At 44.8% G+C, this 21,601-nt stretch overlaps 1 protein-coding gene across 2 annotated transcripts in view; it reads right to left on the bottom strand.

The window, feature by feature from the left end:
- The window catches only part of ZNF470 (zinc finger protein 470), a 36,577-nt gene extending 21,533 nt beyond the window's left edge, over positions 1-15,044 (bottom strand). The window contains exons 1-7 of one of the 2 annotated variants that reach the window (XM_060084312.1): positions 14,696-15,044; positions 14,151-14,242; positions 7,118-7,244; positions 6,912-7,007; positions 4,890-5,053; positions 4,050-4,161; positions 3,610-3,705 (exon numbers count right to left, since the gene is read on the bottom strand). In XM_060084312.1, coding sequence (XP_059940295.1) covers positions 3,610-3,705; positions 4,050-4,161; positions 4,890-5,053; positions 6,912-7,007; positions 7,118-7,244; positions 14,151-14,242; positions 14,696-14,903 — 895 coding nt within the window. In that variant the 5' untranslated portion in view covers positions 14,904-15,044. The remainder of the gene's footprint in view (positions 1-3,609; positions 3,706-4,049; positions 4,162-4,889; positions 5,054-6,911; positions 7,008-7,117; positions 7,245-14,150; positions 14,243-14,695) is intronic. The other variant, XM_060084313.1, reaches the window with a different exon arrangement.
- Between the last annotated feature and the right edge of the window lie 6,557 nt (positions 15,045-21,601).

The raw sequence follows: 21,601 nt of genomic DNA, 5'->3' as shown, positions 1-21,601 counted from the left end.
ATTTCAACAGAACCTATGGCACCAATTGATGGCTAAAGTTCAGTGGTCACATAGAAATCATTTTTACACTGAACTGCTTGCTTCTGCAAGCCTGAAAAAATCCTCACTTCTTCTCTGGCCATTTAGTAATGGAATTTCTCATTCTGGAGAGACTCTTTTTATAAAAATAGTGAGTGCTGATATTATATTTAATTACATCGTACACACCACTGATCGGGTATATGGCTTACCTCAGACTACAAGCTTGCAGGGAGGAATGATTATGTCTGAAATCCCTTTGCTAAATCACTTGGCATGTACCAAAAACTTGTGCAAGTAGAGCCATATCACAATAAACGTACAGAGATCAAAGTGGTGTTGGGGAGAGAGATGATGCAGAGAGTCAGATGTTTGGGAAAAGATGATCTTTAAAAAAGGAAAATGAAGTATTTTTTTTAAATGGCATCTAAACACTGAAAGCTTTCCTTCTTAGGTCAATAACAAGACAAAGATACCTGGGAAGTTCCAGCCAGAGCAATTAGAAATAGAAATAAAAGGCATCCAAATTAGAAAGGAAAAAAAAAACTGTACTTGCTGATGATATCATCCCATATATAGAAAACCCTAAACAATCCACAAGAAAGGTATTAGAGGTAAGTCATCAAAACTGCAGTATACAAGATCAACACACAAAAATCAGCTGTATTTCCATATGCTAGGAATGAACAATCTGAAAAGGAAATTATGAAAATAATTCCATGAAAAATAGCAGTGAATGAATAAGTTATTGAGGAATAAAGTTACCTTAAAGGGTATAAGACTGTACACTGAAAACTACAAACATTGCTTAATAAAAGTAAGAGCTAGATAAATGGAAAGACATCCTGTGTTCATGGATAGGTAGACTTAATAAGGTATTCATGGAGAGAAACAAGGAAGAATTAAATAAGCAACAGAAACAAGACCAAACAAATTTGTTGTACAGTACAAATGGGAGTAATATACCTATTAACAGAAACAAAAAACCATGAATGAAACAAAAATCAAAGCTAAAGCTTCTATAAATGAAGCTACCACACAATCTAAAATAGTGGATAGCAAGAAACACCACATGCAACCTTTCAAGCCACAGGAAATTGGGGGAAAAAATATCACATTTATAAAACAGGATTTACATTCATGCTATATACAGGCAAGGAAATACGACCCAGCAGAAATGTGGGCAATGGGCATGAAGACATCACTAACAGAGTATAAAAACCCTGAATGGATTTAAATACATGTATTCACAACCTCACAAGTAGTCTGCAAAATAAAAATTAAACAAAAACTCAATTTTCACCCCACAGCTTGGAAAATATTTAAAAAAAAAAACCGAAATACTATTAGTGAAGATGTATGGAAACAGGTATTCTCATATATTGTTTACCAATGGTATTATAGCCTGTTATTATGTTCATGAAACTTAAAAGACGTGTATACTTTGATCATACAAAGAGATATGAACAAACTGGACCACAGTTTATTACAGGTGAAAACCAGAAAAAACCTAAAGGTTCAAATATCCTCAACAGTAGATTAGTTAAGTAAATTATGGTATTTCCATATATTGTAATACTAGACAGCTTCTTAGATGAAGTTTCTGTACTTTCTAAGGATACAAATAGAAGGAGAAATCATAAAAGTAGTAATATATTAGACTATATAAATTTTTTTTTAATTTTAGGTACAATTTAAAAAATTCTGGTGAAAAGAAAAATACTTATTACCGTATGTGAAAGATAGTTTGAGACAATACATTAAAAAATTAATGTTTACATTAAAAAAACCCACTGGGACTGGACTGGCGGTGCAGTGGTTAAGACTCTGCACTTCCACTGCAGGGGGCACGGGTTTGATCCCTGGTTGGGGAACTAAGATGCCACATGCTGTGCAGCACAGCCAAAAAAGAAAAAAAAAACCCAAAAAACAAAAAAATAGGGACTTCCTTGGTGGTCCAGTAGTAAAGAATCTGCCTTCCAATGCAGGGCTTGTGGGTTTGAACCCTGGTCAGGGAACTAAATCCCACATGCTGCGTGGTCATAACTACTGGGCCCGTGCACCTCAACCAGAGAGCCCATGTGCTGCAAACTGCAGAGCCCACATGCTCTGGAGCCCATGTGCCACAGTTAGAGAGAGAAAACCCACATGCCACTAGAGAGAAGCCCGCATGCTGCAATGAAAGATCCTGCATGCCACAACTAAGACTGGACACAGCCAAATATTAAAAAAAAAATCAAAAACAAAAAAAACTTAAGACACAAATAGAGAAATGGATATAAATGAGGGACATTTTACAAAAGGATAAAGACAATAATAAAATTTGGGGAAAGTATTCAACTCGTTTTCATAATAAAAAAATAACCTTAGGCTATAATCTTTCACCAAATAAGAAGCTAAACATTTTCACCAAACTACCCAATGCTACGAAGGTGCAATTAAACCCATACATCTAGTCATCTGGTCATTGCTAGAGTCACTAGAACAGAAAACTCTCAGAGCCCAGCAGATTTTCACTTCCAGGGATACAGGCATCCCCAAAATGTACAGCCTTCACTAACATAAAGGTGCCTATTATAAGTATATTTTTAACACCAAGAAATGTGACGCAACCTAATTGAGCAGTGGCACACGGAACATGGAACTCACGTGGAAATATCGGTACGCAGGACGGAATGCAAACTCTATTTCTACCACGTAAAACAACATATGTGTTCATCAGGGCTTGAAGGGCGTAAAGGTGTCTTGTTAACATATTGTGATTACAGGTTATGATTTTCTATTCCTTTCCCAGACAGGTGACAGGATTACACTTTCTGAAAACCATTATTTTCAAAAGAAGTTTCTTTTCCTTCCTTGTGTATCGAAGAAACGGCCCTCCGCCCACGTCTTCTTGCAATCCATCTGCCCACCCTCTCCAACCCAGACAAGGATTCTCTGGGGGGAACCCTCTCCTTTGCCTCTGTAAGGCCATGTTGGGAACTTCACAAGCTCTGGTTTATGCAAGTCATTCATGCACATGTCATCCCCTCCATGGGAGTAAATATTTGATGGCTGAGGACAGAAGTGTAAGTTCCCTCGTTCTCCAATCGCCTGCCAATGTCAAGCCAAGTGGCTCCCTCCTTCAATTTGTGGTTCTTACAGGAATGGATGCATCACGAAGTGAGTGGCCATCTGACCATGAACATCAGACCTTTGGAAGACAGCTCCAGAAACCCTCGGGGTCTGGAAGAGATCATTTAAGGAACCAAGTGGCTGATCCATGTCTGAGTGGCCAAGGACAGGAGCAGAGCTACAGGGAGGAGTTACCAACCAAGAGAAGGTGGGGTGGGGGGGAGGGGGAGGGGAGGGGAAGGGGAGGGGGAGGGGGAGGGGAGGGGGAGGAGGAGGGGAGGGGAGGGGGAGGGGAGGGGAGGGGAGGGGGAGGGGGAGGAGAGAACAGTGTAATTTTCAAAGCTCGGATCTCAATCTTCTTTCCAGACCCGAGGACGTGGTGGGCTTTCTCTGTACGTTAGGGAGCACCTGGCTTCTTTGGTGAGAACTACACTCTGGCTTGCAGTGGCATTTCCACCCCAGGCCTCCCGTGCTCACCTGGGGACGGGTCTCTTGCCAGCTCTCCTTTCACCACCCAGGGTTCCTTCCCAAGGTCCAGCAAAGAGACCAAGTCTAGCTCAGACACACAACGTCCTGCACATGGGAAAAGACAGGGGTTTCGGTCATACCTTGGCATTCTTAAATGGACAACCAATTCCTTGGCTTTGAAGGAAGAGCGCTTTACTACAGGAAGGACCAGGAAGAAAAGTGAAGAGTATTTTAAGGATATTGAAGTTGATGCTTCAAGTATGACACAGATACTAACTTTCAACTCTACAAACATCACACTCTTAAGAACTGCGAGTAAACATTCAACCCAGTGCTTTGGAAGACAACCCTGTCACCCCACCCCACCCCCACACACACACACAATTCAAAACTGAGGAACGAAAATGGAGGCTTCTGAAGATTCAGATTTGGGAGAGGAACATCCTTACCTACTGCCCTCAGATTGTGGTCCTCCCACATGACATTCTTACAGAAACTCTTCCGAGTTGGGTCTGGCTGCTGGGAGACGTCTACGGCCATGTTCGTGATGGTCACCAAGCCCTGAAATGGTACAAACACGTTTCTCATCAAACCGTGCTCGTGAACCCACGATGGCTCTGTGGGGTGGGCTGCATCCACATGCTGTGAGAGGCACTCTGTACCAAGAATTTTCACTAGGTTCTGAGTGATACCGGTCACATGATGACTGAGCTAGTTATGTCGTATATGTTTAGGCGGAAAGAAAAGAAAACTAGGGTAAACTGTTTGTGCCATGGAGAATCTGTAATTTCTGGAGGAGAATGACGGTACAGAGGGTATGGATTTCCTGAAGTTCACGGGAGGCTTCCTGACAGTCAACACACGTTGTTCAGTGAAGTCTGCAGAGGGTTGTTCTCTCATATGAAATCCCTGATGAAAAGGAAGGGTTGAGAGCCTATTCAAAGTTTTCTCACATCCATTACAAGTCGAACATTTCTGATTTAAACAGACTTGTTTACGACTGGCTGTGACCCAGTGTCCCCCCTCGTGTGTATCAAGACTGCAGGTACTCCCTCTTCTGGGGGGACGCTCTGTCGGTAAGCAGCCCTGGATTCCAACGGAAGCTTCTCCCACACTTACTGCAGACAAGATCGCTGTCCTAAGGACGGGTTTCTTTGTGAGGGACACAAGGAAGCTCCTGGGAGTCATCAGCGTTGCCTCTCTAAGTGCCTTACTAGGAATCTCGCCGAGTCTACCTCATGCAACTTATCCGTAAGCGTGTCTCCCCCTCCATGTACACCCTGACTCACCAGATGCCTCTCCAACACAGCACTGTAACCCCAGTCTGCCCCTAGAACGGAGCACTCCAGACTGTAGGTCGTGGGCCTCTCCATGAGCACCGCCTGGGAGGACGTTTCTTCACAGAAGCTCTTCTTTGAAGATAACTCCTTAGTCTTTGGCAGAGCCCGTGAGTCTAAAAGATATTTTTAAGAAGGTAAATATCTCTTCGATGACATACTAGTATGAAGAAATCTTCCAAAATGTAATCAGATGGGAAGAAATCCTCAAAAAAAGTATACTGTTTGGAAAGCTGTTTTGTGTAACCAACGGGCCTTCCATTCCCAAATTTGTGTAGCTTTAATCCTGAAGGACACAATGTGAGTTTTCACACCTAAATGTGGACCAAGTAGTGCATGGTACGGTTTTAGCAGGAGACTGGGGAAAGAGATCGAAGTGCAGGAGGTGAGAGAGTTCACAGAGATTTAAATCTAAGATGAAATGTGGCCAAAACAGACAAAGAGGGGGTACAGCCTATTGAAGGAAACGCTAGATGATCCTTATCTCAGCGCTATTACGGAAGTCTCACTTTGACTTTCTCCATTTTATTTAGCAAAAATTTCTTCTTTTTAAAAAAAATAACATCTCTCTTTTTTTTTTTATTACAATGCTAACTAATCAATGTTCAGATCCTGGCCTTAAAAGTACAAGTCTTCAAAATCAACTACAGTCTCAGCAAGAGAGGAAGGGTCAACAGAAGGGAAAAAACAGTCCTGCCTCAGAAAACTAGCTCAGAGAATGTGATTTAGTACCATGATAAATGGAAAACTTTCCCCCAAAACGCCACTCCAGTTCTCCTGGGCCATACGATGACCCATGTGAGTTGTCAGAGTTTGTAAACTGTCCTGTTGATACAAACTTTGCCGCCAAAGTACGGTTTGAACAAAGAGGTCTTACAAGATTCTCAATTCTCTAGAAACAGTAGTCATTTCCTATTACAGGAACCTCCAAAAGAAATCTGTAATTCGGATTCCTTGTCTTACTTGGCTAACTTGCTATTCCAGAAATAGTGTTGTGGTTGAAATCTCTGTACTCCCAAGTGGTATAAATATGATGATATCTGCATCACAACATCTGCAAGAACATTCCATCAAATCAGAATCAGTGTCCCTTCCTTCTGAGAGCCAGTCGCCCACCTGTGTGCAGCCTGTTTGCACGGGGGAAGTCCGCCTGGGCCCCAGACGGATCACGGCCCAACACAAATCCTCTCCTGAACTACCAATCTCTTTCTTCTCGTTCTCACCTTTCTGCTCAAGGCTCTACCCTTGTGCCTCGTTTCCCTGGCTTGAAACCGGGAATAACTTTTTTCTTCCTCTTAGGTACCTATTTACACTAATCATATGTAGGACAGCACTTTCTACTGCACTTATGTGTACAGAAATGTCTTGTCGCCCCTAAGGGATGGTTAGTTTTCTAAGGGCTTACGCTCATCTTCCCAGCCAGCACCTGGTGGGCTCACTCAAAGCTGACGCGCAGTAACAATCAGTTAAAAGAAGTCTGTAAATGAAAGTCATTTCATCAAAGAGAAATAAGATAGTAAAACCTACATCAGAATCAGCCGAAGATTTTTAAAGAAAGTGACGATTGTGTTAGTGTGAAAGGCAAAAGGGTAAGATGGGTGCTGGGAAAACATGAGATCCAGAGGAGAAGACAAGAGTTACCAGAGTTGTAACACGACTTCCCTGGTGGTCCAAGGGTTAGGACCCTGCCTTCCACTGCAGGGGGGTGCGGGTTCAATCCCTGGTTGTGGAACTAAGATCCCAGAGGCTGCGTGGCGTGGCCACAAAAACAAACAAACAAAAAAGTTACACTTAGTAGGGGGGGGGCGGAAGCAGAGGTGGAGAGAAGAGATGGGGAGAAGGAGAATTTGCAAAGCCCAGGCCTTGATTTTCCCTCCAGGCCAGAGGCTCAAGTCTGCTGATGATCCCAGGTGCCTGAGGGCTCAGAGCTGCGACCCGCCACGGCCTCACCCAACCTGGGTCTCCCACGCTCACCTGGACATCCGCCTCTTGTCAACGTTCTCTTCGCCGCCCAGGGCTCCTTCCTCTGTTCCAATGAGGAGATCATTTTGGGCTTAGAAACACAAAGTCCTAAATATGTAAGAAGAAACGGGACGTGGTCATGCTGTGGGTCTGTCCTTGGCTTGAAGGAAGAGGATGGTGCAGGGTGTGGTGAGGAGGAGGGAGGGAGGGGCCTTTACCCAGCGAGACCAGGCTCCTGTAGTTTTCCAGCATCACACTCCTGTACAGACTCCTCTGAGCAGAGTCCAGCCACTCCCACTCTTCTGGGGAGAACTCTACAGCCACATCCCCAAATGTCACCAAGCTCTGAAACGGCAAAACCACATTCTTGCTGGACCAGTGCTCAGGCCCTGCCCCCCAAATGCACATGTCGAAGTCCCAACGCCCCGTACCCAGAAGGTGACTGTATTTGGAGACGGGGCCTTCAAAGAGGTGACTAAAAGTTAAATGAAGTCACACGGTTGGGCCCTGATCCAATCTGACTGGTATTCTTGTAAGAGGAGGAAGAAATCAGGGATGGGTGAGCGCAGAGGGAGGACCATGTGACAACAGAGCGAGAGGGCGACTGCCTGCAAGTCAACGAGAGAGGCCTCAGGGGAAACCAACTCCGCTCACCCCTTGGTCTTAAACTTCTGTCCTCCAGAACGGTATACGGTTTGCTGTTTTAGCTGCCCAGCCTGTGGTGTTCTCCTTATGGCAGTCCTTGCAAGTTAATATAGGGGCCTAAGGGTTACCTCCTCTTCATTTTAGGTAGGAGATTATACAGGTGAGGGAAAATACCCAGTGATGTGGAAATCTAGCTAATTACTGGACAGCGGGCCTCATTACATCGTAAACTTCAGAGAAAAGGGAAAAATAGAGAGCATCTACCCTTGGAGAACTGGCAATTTTGTGCTAGTGACAGGAGGTACACACAAGAGAAATATGTGACATCAATTAGAAACAATAAATAACGGAGGCTAAATTGTTCCACGCACAACAGGTACCAGAGCGTTTTTTACCATGAGGACAGTCAAGTGCCCTGGATCAGCACAAGAATGGGGAACTAGGAGACATTGCTTTGGGAAAGATCCCCAGTGTTCTGAGCACTTCCTGCAAGTAATGATAAATCCTTCTTTCTCCCGGGGGAAAAAAAAAAAAGAATGGGGAAATAAACCTGGAGGTGAACATCACATGCCTAAACCCCAAACTGTGTTCTAAGGATTTCTATTTGCTTTTAGTGCTCACCCCATGTTGAATGTTCATTTAAAACAAACAAACTAACTGGATTCTTTTTTTCTGAAATAAAGATGAGTGTATAATTAGAATGAAAAATACTTTCATTAATAAGATGCCTTTGAGAATCAAGGTGTATTGTACACCACAGGGAATACAGCCAACATTTTATAATAGTTATAAGTGGAGTATAACCTTTAAAAATTGTGAATCACTATGTTGTCAACTACACCACAATTACAAAAAAAGAATCAAGGTGCCATCTCAGAGAAGCGGGTAAGTATTGAGGAGGCATTGCAAGCCCGTTTATGACTGGGTCTGCTACTCACGCACTGCTGGTGGAATTTTATGTAGCATAATTTTATGATTTCAGTGTACAATGCTGATATCCTAATGTACATCAAACATTTATTCAATTCAAACTGACCTCCAGAATCTGAGGCTAACGGAAGGTATATTTAAATATCTGGCAGCCTTGGGATTTTCAAAGCACAGACTCAAGTCAGGAAGCAAAAAAGTCCAACTACCCCGAAGGCTGAATTCAGGACTGTCCGTTCACCGGCTCTGAAACCTCGGCTAGTTACTTAACCCCTCTACGTCTCAGTTGCCCATGTTTAAGAGGGAAACATCAACAAAACCAACCTCACAGACCGTGACGTGGGTTAAAAAGGATGGCACAAGCACGGCGCTCAGAATGTGAGGTGCCTTGTAAACGCCAAATGAACATTCACTGTGCTGACTTTGACCCACGGCTCAACCTTTCCATTTAAATTCTACCAGCAACGAAAGCCCCTTGGAGATTTGTTATCTGTTGAATAATATATAATACTATCACACGTTCTTTAACTCGCACCAACTTTGAAGATTTTTTTTTTTTTTTTTTTTTTTGCGGTATGCGGGCCTCTCACTGTTGTGGCCTCCCCCGTTGCAGAGCACAGGCTCCGGACGCGCAGGCTCAGCGGCCATGGCTCACGGGCCCAGCCGCTCCGCGGCATATGGGATCCTCCCAGACTGGGGCACGAACCCGTATCCCCTGCATCGGCAGGCAGACTCTCAACCACTTGCGCCACCAGGGAGGCCCAACTTTGAAGATTTTTAACTGAACTGTGTAAAGGGTTCTGTGAGTGGTATCTTGCTGTGTGGAGATGGTGAATTCCTGATGCAGGGCTCTCCTAAGCAGGAGACGCCAAGGCCCCATAAAACACGGAAAACACCTGGTAACACCTGCAGAAAATAGCTGGGAACTGCTTAGTCAGCCCTGAGCAAAGCCCTGCTCAAATGCAGGCCAGCTCACAGCAGCAAGTCCTCAAGTCAGTGCACCCAGCCTCAAAGGCAGAGGAACGGATTTGCTGGCTGAGTGGCTGGCAGGAGCGCTTACCTCGCTAGGCAGGCTTGGCTCTCATTCCCTGGGTTGTTCACCCTGATCTGTTACTGATCTGCATTTTGCACCAGCGGTTCCTTAAATTCTTTCAAGTTTTGAAAATTGTGCAAGACTCAGCAGTGGAAAATCTTTAGGTATATGAAAACCCAAACATTTCGAAGCATATGCTAAGTGACATAAGCCTGAGAGGACAAAAACTGCATGATTGATCTCACCTATATGTGGAATCTAAAATAGTCCCAACTCTTATAAACAGAGAGTAGTATGGTGGCTTCCAGGGGCCAGTGGAGGGGGAAATGGAGAGGTTATGATCAAAGAGTACAAAGTTTCAGTAATGCAGGATGAGTAAGTTCTGGAGTTCTAATGTACAGCACAGTGCCTATAGCTAAAAATACTGCACTGTATTCTTTTCTTTTTTGGCCACACCCCACGGCTTGTGGGATCTTAGTTCCCCAACCAGGGATTGAACGTGGGCCCTCAGCAGTGAAAGCACGGAGTCCTAACCACTGGACCGGCAGGGAATTCCCTGCACTGCATTCTTAAAGTCGGCCAAGAAGGTAGGTCTTATGCTAAGTGCTTGCACTGCCAAAAAAGTAAGAATACTAAAGAGGGAAGAGAGGAAACTTCGGGAGCTGATAGATAAGTCTATGGCCTTGATGGGGTTGCTGGTTTCATGAGTATATATTTATCCTCAAACTCAGCGAGTTGTACATATTAAAAATGTGCAGCTTTCTATGTGTCAATCTTGCCTCAACAAAGTGGTTTAAAAGCAAACAAAACATTTCAATGCAGATTTTTTTTTTGGCAAACATTTTCAATTACGTTCAAAGACATAGGTGCCGAGACAGAGGCTACTTTTCTGCTTCTTTTCTGACCTAATTCTAAAAGATGGGTTTTTGGGACTTCCCTGGTGGTCCAGTGGATAAGACTCCGTGCTCCCAATGCAGGGGCCCGGGTTCAATTCCACATGCATGCCACAACTAAGAGTTCGCATGCCGCAACAAAGATCCCACGTGCGGCAACTGAGACCTGGCACAGCATGAATGAATGAATGAATGAATGATGGGTTTTTGCAGGTTCCAATCTTACAATTCTAACTGCCTGCTCCTTGGCTGGGAAGTCTTGCACTTATTTTTTTCAGATATTCAAATAGCTTTCAGATATTCCTTACTAAATGAAACAAAATATATACATTATATGTAGTATATAAATTGTATACAAATTACAGTATCTTTTAAAATATCTTCACAGGATCTTTACAGTAACTTTATAAGTCTGTTGGAGCCAGAGAAAATGTTGCCTATTTTTCTAGCATTTGTCCCTACTTTGTTATTGGTAAAACTGGAATTTGGGGGCCCTTAAAGAGAAGAATACAAGTTCAAATATTTTCTTATACTGGCAACTGGGTTTTTTGGTTTTGATTTTTCTTCTTAATAAGAAACATCCCCTTCCCCATCTCTCCAATCCCATGTTCCAGAGGGACCCCAAAGTAACAGTACGTGCATAACCTTTTAAGACATTTTCCCAGTTTATACAGATTGCTCCTTACATACAGAATCAATGACTTTTGTTAGCTCTTTGTCTGAAAGTTTGTGTCCCCCTAAACTTCTTATGTTGACATCCTAATGCCCTGTGCAATGGTATTTGGAGGTGGGGGCCTCTGGGAGGCCCACCCTCATGAATGGGATTGGTGTTCTTATAGATGAGGCCCCAGAGACCTCCCCAGCCCCTTCCACCATGTGAGGACACAGCGAGAATGTGCAGGTCCTGGTCTTATTCCTGTTGCCATCATACAGATGTGTAGACTTTCAAGTGGGTTTCACAGGGTCATACTACACCACAGAGGAAACACACAGGTACAGAATCTGTACTGATAATATGAAATTGATCTGGTGCTTTAACTCTCAATCATATAAAGACGAGATAAACTTTAAAAACAAATAAAAACCAAAAAGCAACTTTATCCTTACAGAAAAATACTTTGTGTTAACTTTTTACAGGAAAAAACGAGTAAAAAGTATTTTACAGGAGGGACTTCTCTGGTGGTCCAGCAGTTAGTACTCCATGCTCCCAATGCAGGGGGCCCGGGTTCGATCCCTGGTCGGGGAATTAGATCCTACGTGACGCAACTAAAGATCACACACACCGCAACTAAGACCTGGTGCAGCCAAACAAATGAATAAAAATTAAAGCAAACAAACTAGTTAAAAAAAAAAAAAGTATTTTACAGGCAAAAAAAATGCATCAATGGGTTTTTTTTGGTTCAATTCAATTCAGTTAATTTTTAAAATACACAAATGAAAAGTCTGTAATAATTTTTTTGAGGGGGGTAAAGTTTACTTTTTTTTAAAGTAAAAAAGTAAAATCTAGAATTCTAGCTTTTGAGACCCTACTGCTGTTCCATCCACATATAATTTTTAAGGTATTTTGCTTTCATGTAACTTTGGTAAACTTTAATCCACAAGGAATGAAAAACTTCTGGGAATATACTCATAGAAAGTAATCAGAGATAATGCACATTTTCAGGTATAAAAAGTATCATTGTAATGCTATATTAAATAGTGAAACATTGGCTCCAGGAGAACTTTAAGACTACATTCACACATTCATCCACCACATATTTTCCATATCAGGTGCTGGGGCAACAGAATCCAAAAGCCCTGCCTGTGTCAAATGTACTTCGTGGTACAAGAGAATCAGACAAGAGAAAACCAGATAAACTAAGTACATAGTATGTTAAAAAGTGCTAAGAGTCTTAAAAAGTAAAGCAAGGAAGAGGGATGTGAGGAATTTGGGCGGGAGGCTCTGAAATTTTAGACACAGTGACTAGGAAAACGAGAAGGCAACTTTTGAGAAAGCAAAGTGAGTGATGGGGGAGTGTGGTAGCACACGTCAGAGTTCAGGGGCCCGGGTCACTCGGGGCCCTGTCAGTCACATTAAGGATCTGGCCTTCATTTGGGAAAGCCATTGGGGCGTTTGAGCAGAGAGTGACAGAACAGACTCCTCTGGCTGCTGCACTGGGAAGCGACCACGGGGAGCATGAGCAGAAGGGGCCAACGGTAAGATAATGAGTGGCAGTGGTGATAACTGTCAGATTCTGGGTACAACATGAAAACAGTGCTGACAGGATTTGCAAATGGGCCAAACGTGGGAGGTGAGGGCAAGAGAGGAGACCAGAATGACAGCAGAGCTTGTGGCCTGAGTAACGCAGAGCATGAAACTGCCACAGAGACAGAGGCGATGGTCGGGGGAACCCCAGGAACCTGGGTCTGGACGTGTTAGGTTCATGTCACCTATTCGACATTCACGTGGAGGAGTCCAGTTGGACACAGAGGCCTGGAGCTCAGAGGAGAGCTTTGGGCTGGAAAGGCGGATTGGGAGAAACCAGTGCTTGGCTGGTCTGTGCAGACAAGAACTGGCTGACCTCTCCAAGGAAAGTGCTGCAGACAGACAAGAGGAGAGAGCCAAGTACAGAGCCCAGAGGCACAGGGACAGCTGTAGGTCAGGAGGATGAGGAGGAACCAGCAGTGAAAGCTGAGAAGTCAGGAAGGTGGGAGGGCCAGGTTGAGCTCTTTCAGGGGGTGGCAGTTACCTGTTTTTGTAAGTAAAATTTTATTGGAACGCAACCCCACCCAATCACTTACATATTGTCTGTGGCTGCTTTAGCTCTAGAAGGCAGAGAGAAGTAGCTGCAGCAGAGACCTCACAGCCTGCAAAGCCTAAAATATTTACTACCTGGCCCTTTACAGTGAAAGCCTGCCAACCCCTGAATTATTTCAAACGCCAACGGTCATCAAGCGCCAAAGATAATCAAGAAAGACGAAGAACTGAGCACTGCCTTTGGTAATGTGGATGGAGATCACTGGTTATCTATGCAGTCTGGGCAACTGGAACCCAGCTCATACGTTTATGAGCTGGCGATCACATATTTAGGAGACAGCTGACAGAAACAAAGAATTTATTAGCATTCTAAGAAGCAACGCAATCAAGTAAGGAAAAGACAGCCTCCATGTTGCACCAGGGCTGCCCTTTCCTCTTCTGTCTGCCAAACTTCTCCTCTCCCCTCCCTTCAAAACATGGGGCTCAGAAACCACCTCCTTACTCTTCCCCGACAGGCAGCTAGGAGCCAAGAGTTCCTCCCGCCCACTCTCACAGTACCCGGTCCTAAAACTCACACTCAGAACCTTGTATGCTTCCATGACTTTCCACCCACAGGCTGTGAGCTCCTTGGGAGCAGGGGCTGGGGCTTAGCCATCTGTCTCTCCAGGGGCTGGCACAAAGAGAATACCAAACACACCAGGTACAATACAAGGGGCTGTCCTGTTTGCGCTAAGGAGTACCTTTCTGCTCCGTCAGAGTCCCTCTGAGAAAAGCTGCCCAGGGAGGGGCTGAATCGTTTCTTCGATGAAGAACGAACTCTGAGTGGGATGAAGAGGAAGCAGGGAGGGAGGCCCTGGGCTGTCCCTGTAGCCCATCGCCCACCAGAACGTGAGGAAATGGGAACCAGCTCCCCTGACAGGTCTCTTAGATTGAAAACTTTTAAAAGAAAATAAATATTGTTAAGTCCTGAAAAGCAAGCTTGCATTTCAGAGAGGAGAGAGGAAATGCCAACTCACCTGGGAGGTGGCTTGCCGTTCAATTCCTGTCCCTGCCGCCTCCTGCTTGTGTCTCCTCACCTGGACAAAGGCCGTGTCGCTGGAAGGCAGAGCTGGGGGAAGAGAGAGAAGTAGCTACAGGCCAGATCTACACCACGCTCCCCTCCTGCTGAGTCTTAAACGACAGCTGTAAATCTGAAACGGATTCAACAAGTGGAGCGTCAAATGCTCGAGCATGAGTAGGATGGGACCAGTTTTGAAGGGTCACCTGGGATGTGGTCGCTACTCTACTAGGGGCTGTCACGGGTAGGGAGGGGGGGTGTCTTCTCTCTAGGAGCCCTGAAGTAGGGAGGAGGCCGGTTAGAGTGATCCTGTACCGCGGACTGATGCTCTCGGGTTGAATTTCCAGGACTTTGGATGCCCCCATCCAACAGCCCCGGGGCCCAGGGACGCCATTCACCAGCACTTGGGCCCCGAGAAGCCTCCTGTCCCAGACCCCACCCTCCCCTCACCCTGAGGGGATGAATTCGTCCCCGTCCACCCGCCGGGCCACCTGTCACACTCACCTCTGTTCTCAGGCCCCGTGGTCGCCGCTCCCCGCTGGCCCCTGGATGTGAGACCACTCCTTGCGCGCGGCCTTCCCCGGGCAGGGCAAGGGAAAGCAACCGGGGTCCCCGCGCTCCGGCCGCGGCCCGCTCCGGGCTTTGTGCGGGGGACGCCTCGTTGCGGCGGGGATCCCAGGCCGCGGGCTCGCGCGCTCGCCGCCCCCCGCATGTCACCACCGTGCGTGCACACGTCCCCGGGGTCGCGCAAACACACCCTGCCCGCCCGGGCACGCCGGGCACCCAGCGGGCCCTGCCCGGCCGGCCGCCGAGCCAGCCACCCTGCCTGGCCAGCTGGAACCCAGGTGGCGGGCCGCCGCCGGAAGTGGGCGTGTCCGTCAGCCGCGGCGCCCTCTGGGAAACAGAGTCCCGGCCTGCGTCCCGGCGGCGCCAAGAGGAGCGCGGGCGGGGAGGAGAGGGCCCGTCTGGGCCTACACAGCGTCCGTCGACTCGGCCCCAAGTCAGCGGCTCCTGGCCGTTCCGGACCGCGGCTGCCCAGGTGGTTGTCCACACAGGAACCGAGTCTGGCCGGAACTACAGGCCGCGCCGCTAAACAGGACAGCGCCCCAAGGGCTTATGGGAGTCGCTCCCGGCTAGGAGCGCGCGGGAGCTGTTGCAAGCCGGGGCGGGGCTTATGGAGAGGGGCGGGGCCGCGGGGGACATTGACGATGTCTCTGGGCGGGGCAGGTGGTGTGGTCCTTGGAGTTCGTTTCTCCCAGGTGTCAGCCAACAGAACTGGGGGATGTGCGGTGGGGGAAGGGCAGGGTCCAGAATGTGATTGTGATGGGGGGTGTGTGAGCACAGTGTGTCTTCCTTGTGTCCGGTCTGCAGCCCACCTTTCACCTCAGGTGGGTCCCCTCTGCTGATGCAGGGACCTCCCCCACCTATCCTCCAAATGCCAGGCTTCAGGGACCACCAGGAATGAGCAGTCTTCCCCCAAACTTTCCTCTGGGCTGGCTCCTTTTTGCTATTAGCCTCTCATCTCCTGGGAGAGAGCTGCGCAGCCCCGCAAATGCCACCAACCCCTTGTCAATGAAAATAATCAATAAATATATAATAAAAATAGAAAAGAGTTTTATTTGAGCCAAACTGAGGACTATAGTCCAGAAGACAGCCTCCCAGATTATTCTGAGAAATTTCTGCAGAGAAGCATGGTTTTCAGCACAGTGTTTTATACTGTCAGAACAAAGAACATTAAATAAGTCAGAGGTACATTTCTTCAAGGTCTGAGTTAGCTGAGGCTTGTATTCATTTACATGTTTAGGGCTGGTCTTAGCAGAGTCGTTCAGAACTTTTTTTAAAAATTTATTTTATTGAAGTATACTTGATTTACAATGTTGTGTTAGATTCCAGATTTTATTAGGAAGGCTTTCAGCTTTTCATCAGAGTATTATCTTGCCTGTGGGTTTGTCATAAATAGCTTTTATTATGTTGAGGTATGTTCCCTCTATACCCACTTTCATAAGTTTTTATCATGACTGGATGTTGAATTTTATCAAATACCTTTTCTGTATCTATTGAGATGATCATGTGGTTTTTTTCTTTTCTTTTGTTGATGTGGTGTATCACATTGATTGATTTGTGTATGTTGAACCATCCTTGTGACCCTGGGATGAATCCAACTTGGTTGTGGTGTACAATCTTTTTTATGTGTTGTTGGATTCAGTTTGCTAATATTTTGTTGAGAATTTTCCCATCTACTTTCATCAAAGATATTGGACTATAATTTTCTTTTTTTGGTGGTGTCTTTGTCTGGTTTTGGTATCCCAGTGACGGTGGCTTCATAGAATGTCTTTGGGAGTGTTCCCTCCTCTTCAATCTTTTGGAAGAGCTTGAGAAGGATTAGTATATAAGTTCTTCTTTGTATGTTTGGTAGAATTCACCTGTGAAGACATCTGGTCCTGGACTTTTGTTTGTAGGAAGTCTTTTTTTTTTAAATTACATATTCTATTTTATTTCTAGTGATTGGTCTGTTCAAATTATCTATTTCTTTTTGATTCAGTTTTGGTGCATTGTATGTTTCTAAAAACTTGTCCATTTCTTCTAGGTTGTCCAATTTGTTGGCATATAATTGTTCATAGTATTCTCATTTTTTCATTGCATTTCTGTGGTATCAGTTGCTATTTCTCTTTCATTTCTTATTTTGTTTATTTGGGTCCTCTCTCTTTTCTTCTTGGTGAGCCTGGCCAAAGGTTTGTCAATTTTGTTTACCCTTTCAAAGAACCAGCTCTTTGTTTTATTGATTTTTTTCTATTGCTTTTAAAAAATCTCTCTTTATTTCCTCTCTGATCTTTATTATTTCATCCCTTCTGCTGACTGTAGGTTTTGTTTATTCTTCTTTTTCTAATTCTTTTAGGTGGTAGGTTAGTTTGTTTGAGATTTTTCCTATTTCTTGAAGAAGGCCTGTATCACTATGAACTTCCCTCTAAGAACTGCTTTTGCTGCTTCCCATAGATTTTGTATGATTGTGTTTTGTCATTTGTCTCAAGGTATTTTTTAATTTCCTCTTTGATTTCCTCCTTGACCCATTGGTTTTTTAGTAGCATGTTGTTTATTCTCCATGTAATTGTTGTTTTTCTCATTTTTTTTCCTGTGGTTGATTTCTAGTTTCATGCTCTTGTGGTCAGAAAAGATGCTTGAAATAATTTCTATACTCTTAAATTTGTTGAGGCTTGTTTTATGCCCTAGTATGTAATCAATCCTAGAGAATTTTCCATGTGCACTTGAAAAAATGTGTATTCTGGTTTTTTTTGGATGTAATGTCCTGAAAATATCAATTAAGTCTAACTGTTCTATTGTATCATTCAGGATCTCTGTTGCTTTATTGATTTGCTGTCTGGAAGATCTGTCCATTGATGTGAGTGGGGTGTTATAGTCCCATTGATTTCCTCCTTTATGTCTGTTAGTATTTATTTTATGCATTTGGGTGCTCCTATATTGGTGCATATATGTTGACGAGTGTAATATCCTCTTCTTTTATCATTATATAGTGTCCTTCTTTATCTTTCCTGTTTATAGCCTCTGTTTTGTTTGATATGAGTGTTGTGACCCCTGCTTTCTTGTCATTTCCATTTGCATGAAATATCTTTTTCCATCCCCTCACTTTCAATCTATGTGTGTCCTTTGCCCCAAAGTGGGTCTCTTGTAGACAGTATATTGTAGGCTTTTTTGTTTTTTTTAAATCTAACCTGCCACTCTATGTCTTTTTATTGGAACATTTAGTCCATTGTCATTTAAGGTAATTATTGATAGATATGTCCTTATTGCCATTTTAAACCTTGTTTTCCCATTGATTTTGTATTTCTTCTTGTTCCTTTCTGTTTTTCCTTTTGTGGTTTGATGATTTTCTTTGTATTATGCTTGTGTTCTCTTCTTTTTTGGTTTTTGTGAATCTATTGTATGTTTTTTGATTTGTGGTTACCCTGTTTTTCAAGTATGTTAACCCCTTCCTATATCTACTTGCTTGGACTGGTAGTCATATAAGCTGAAACACATTCTGAAAAAAAAAACCCACTACATTTTCTTACTCTCCTCCCCACATTGTATGATCTTGACGTCCTCTTTTTTTTTTTTTTCTTTTTGCGGTATGCGGGCCTCTCACTGTTGTGGCCTCTCCCGTTGCGGAGCACAGGCTCCGGATGCTGGGCCATAGCTCACGGGCCCAGCCGCTCCGCGGCATATGGGATCCTCCCAGACCGGGGCACGAACCCGTATCCCCTGCATCGGCAGGCGGACTCTTAACCACTGCGCCACCAGGGAGGCCCCTTGACGTCCTCTTTTACATCTGCAGGTTTATCCTTCTGCCATTCATTGTGGCTATCAGCACTTTCACAGAAAATTTTGCAGAACTTTTTTTGATTTTTAAAAAATCTGTGCACTGGCTTATTTAAGTGATTTACTTTCCAGTTGTGATTTTCTCTTTCCTATAGAGTCTTGCTGCTTTTCTATTTAGAGAAGGCCTTTCAATATTTCCTTTGGGCTAGGTTTAGTATTGCTGTATTCTTTTACTTTTTGCTTGTCTGAGAATTTCTTTCTCTCTTCTTCTATTCTATTCTTCTAAATAATCTTGCTGGGTAGAGTATCCTAGGTTGCAGATTTTTCCCTTTCAGGACTTTGAATGTATCTTGCCCCTCCCTTCTAACCTGCAATGTTTCTGTAGAGAAATTACCTGATAGCCTTATGGGGGTTCCCTTGTAATTAACTTTTTCTTTTGCTGCCTTTAGAATCCCCTCTTTAACTTTTGCCATTTTAATTATGATATGTCTTGGTGTAGGTCTGTTTGGGTTCATCTTGTTTGGGACCCTCTGTGCTTCCTGTACCTGGATATGTTTCCTTCTTTAGGTTTGGGAAATTTTCAGCCATATTTCTTCAAATGCATTTTCAATCCCCTTTTCTCTTTCTTCTCCTTCCGGTATCCCTATTTTGCATATATTGGCATGCTTTATATTATCCCATAGGTCTCTTATATTGCTTTCTTCTTTTTTTTCTTCATTTGGCTTTCTGTCTGCTGTTCTGATTGGGAGATTTCCATTATTCTATCTTCCAGATCACATATTCATTTTCCATATTCAATCTGCTATTTATTGTCTTTAGCTCAGCTTTCACCTCACCAAATGAATTTAAAATTTTTTCTTGGTTCCTTTTATAGCTTCTAGTTTCTTTTTACAGTAATCTGCATTTCTATCAACAGCTCTTAATTCCTTTAATATTTTCATTATCTCCTTTTTTAAATTCAGTGTCTATTAGACTGAGGAGGTCTGTTTCATTGTTTGTTCTTTCAGGGGAATTCTCTTGATCTTTTAATCTGGAGTGATGCCTCTGCTTCTTCATTTTACGTATATTTCTCTTACCCTATGGGTTTAGGAGGAACAGTTATCTACTGTGGTCTTAGAGGGCTTTTTTTTTTTTTATGTTGGCTAAACATGCTGCGTGTCTTGCGGGATCTCAGTTCTCTGACCAGGGACTGAACCTGGGCCATGGCAATGAAAGCACCAAATCCTAACCACTAGACCACCAGGGAACTCCCGAGGGCTATTTTTATATGGAATGTCCCTGTGTAGCCTGCGTGGTTTTAATACTTTTGGTGCAAGGGCTGCTTTTAGTATGGATGCCTGCTGCGTCTTTCCCCAGTGTGTGCTGGCCATTATCCACTTGATGGGGGTGTGACTGATGTTGCGGTGACCAGAGCCTGCCCTGGATAGTGAGTGGGGCTTCCTCTTTGCTCTGTGGTTTTCACTGCCCTGTTGGGGTAAGGGCATGCTCCCTAGTTGTTGGAGTAGAGGCCCCCAGACCCATTTCTAAGCTGTGGTGTGAGGTGGGTGGGATGGGAGAGGAGTCAGTGAGTATTCCTCAATTGGAGCTGCCCATCAGGCAGCATGCTGTGGTGTCATTTGTCACCTGTTGTGTGGGCTCACAAAGTACACTGTTGTTGGCACTGCCCTCGGCCCTGCCTCCACTGTGGGAAGGCAAGAAATCAGCCCAGATGTCCCTCAGGCGCTGTGTTCACAAAAGTACAAGCACAGATTTGTAGGCACTGATCCACTAAAGTCAGGTATCGGGACTGCAGCGGAAGCAGCCCAGACTCCAGGCCAGCCACACAGCTGCTAAGGCCAGACTATCCCAACTGTGGGAACACCTGCAGTCTACTTGGCTGTCCTGCAGGCACTGAGTTTACAAAGGCGGTGGCAGTAACATAAATCCAAGGTGTGGACAGCCGCTGAGGATCAGCTCTGATTTCAGTCCCGTCTCCATTCTCTGGCCAATCGCTGGTGCTTACGCACTCCCACACTCCCAGAGGTCCAAGAAAGAGGCTGGTATGGCGGGCCCTCCCCTTCTCAACATCAAATGAAACTGGTCCAGACCTCCAGAATCACCCTGCATGGGAAACACTAAATGGACATTCTGGGCGATTTGTTACTTGGCAAGAGCTAACAGACACAACCATGAAAGTCAGGACTTTGAGTTGGGGGAAAACATCTGGAAAAGGGAGATGTTTCCTCATACTGAAAAAAAGACTGCAGTCCACTCTAAAAATCACCCTCCACAGGTCTGTCAGGGGAGAGGTGCTTCCTTCTAAAACAACTTTCCCTGCCCTGGAGTTCTCTGCTCATTTTTCGCTAAGTTTGGAAGCACTGTTTCAGTCTTAGGGATCCACATTTATTCTTTTATAAATTTATTTATTTATTTACTTATGGCTGTGTGGGGTCTTCATTGCTGCGTGCGGGCTTTCTCTAGTTGTGGCGAGCAGGGGCTACTCTTAGTTGTGGTGCGCGGGCTTCTCGTTGGGGTGGCTTGTTGCACAGCACGGGCTCTAGGTGCACAGGCTTCAGTAGTTGTGGCTCACAGGCTCTAGAGCACAGGCTCAGTAGCTGTGGTGCATGGGCTTAGTTGCTCTGCGGCACGTGGGGTCTTCCTGGACCAGGGCTCGAACCCATGTTCCCTACATTGGCAGGCGGATTCTTAACCACTGCACCACCAGGGAAGTCCCCACATTTATTCTTAAGACCCTGCTCCCTGTTACCATGCCAAGTGCACCAAAGGAACTGAACCTTTTATTTATTTAAATGTATGGACCAAATGTCTACTCAGTCATAAAATGAACAATCAAAAGGCCGGCCAGAGACTCACAGATATATCTTCGGGTCTACTTTCATGGGTTACAATTAGAATATTGAACCAGGAAGGTGGTGGAGGTGAGTCTGGTAGATGCGAGGTCCAGTCCTGACCCTGTGACATCCTTCCTGTGTGATCTCGGGCACCACATGGAGCCTCCCAGAGCCTTGGCTTCCTCATCAGCAACATGGGGATGGTAGGGTATCTACCCGCTAGTGCTGAGAGCCCGAGCATAAAAGGCTCAGCGGGGTGCCTGCC

The sequence above is a fragment of the Mesoplodon densirostris genome, chromosome 19 (assembly GCF_025265405.1).
Source record: "Mesoplodon densirostris isolate mMesDen1 chromosome 19, mMesDen1 primary haplotype, whole genome shotgun sequence".
NCBI classification, from domain to species: domain Eukaryota; kingdom Metazoa; phylum Chordata; class Mammalia; order Artiodactyla; family Ziphiidae; genus Mesoplodon; species Mesoplodon densirostris.
The sequence above is the reverse complement of the archived record's forward strand: the minus strand, read 5'-3'. Positions and strand labels throughout refer to the sequence as shown.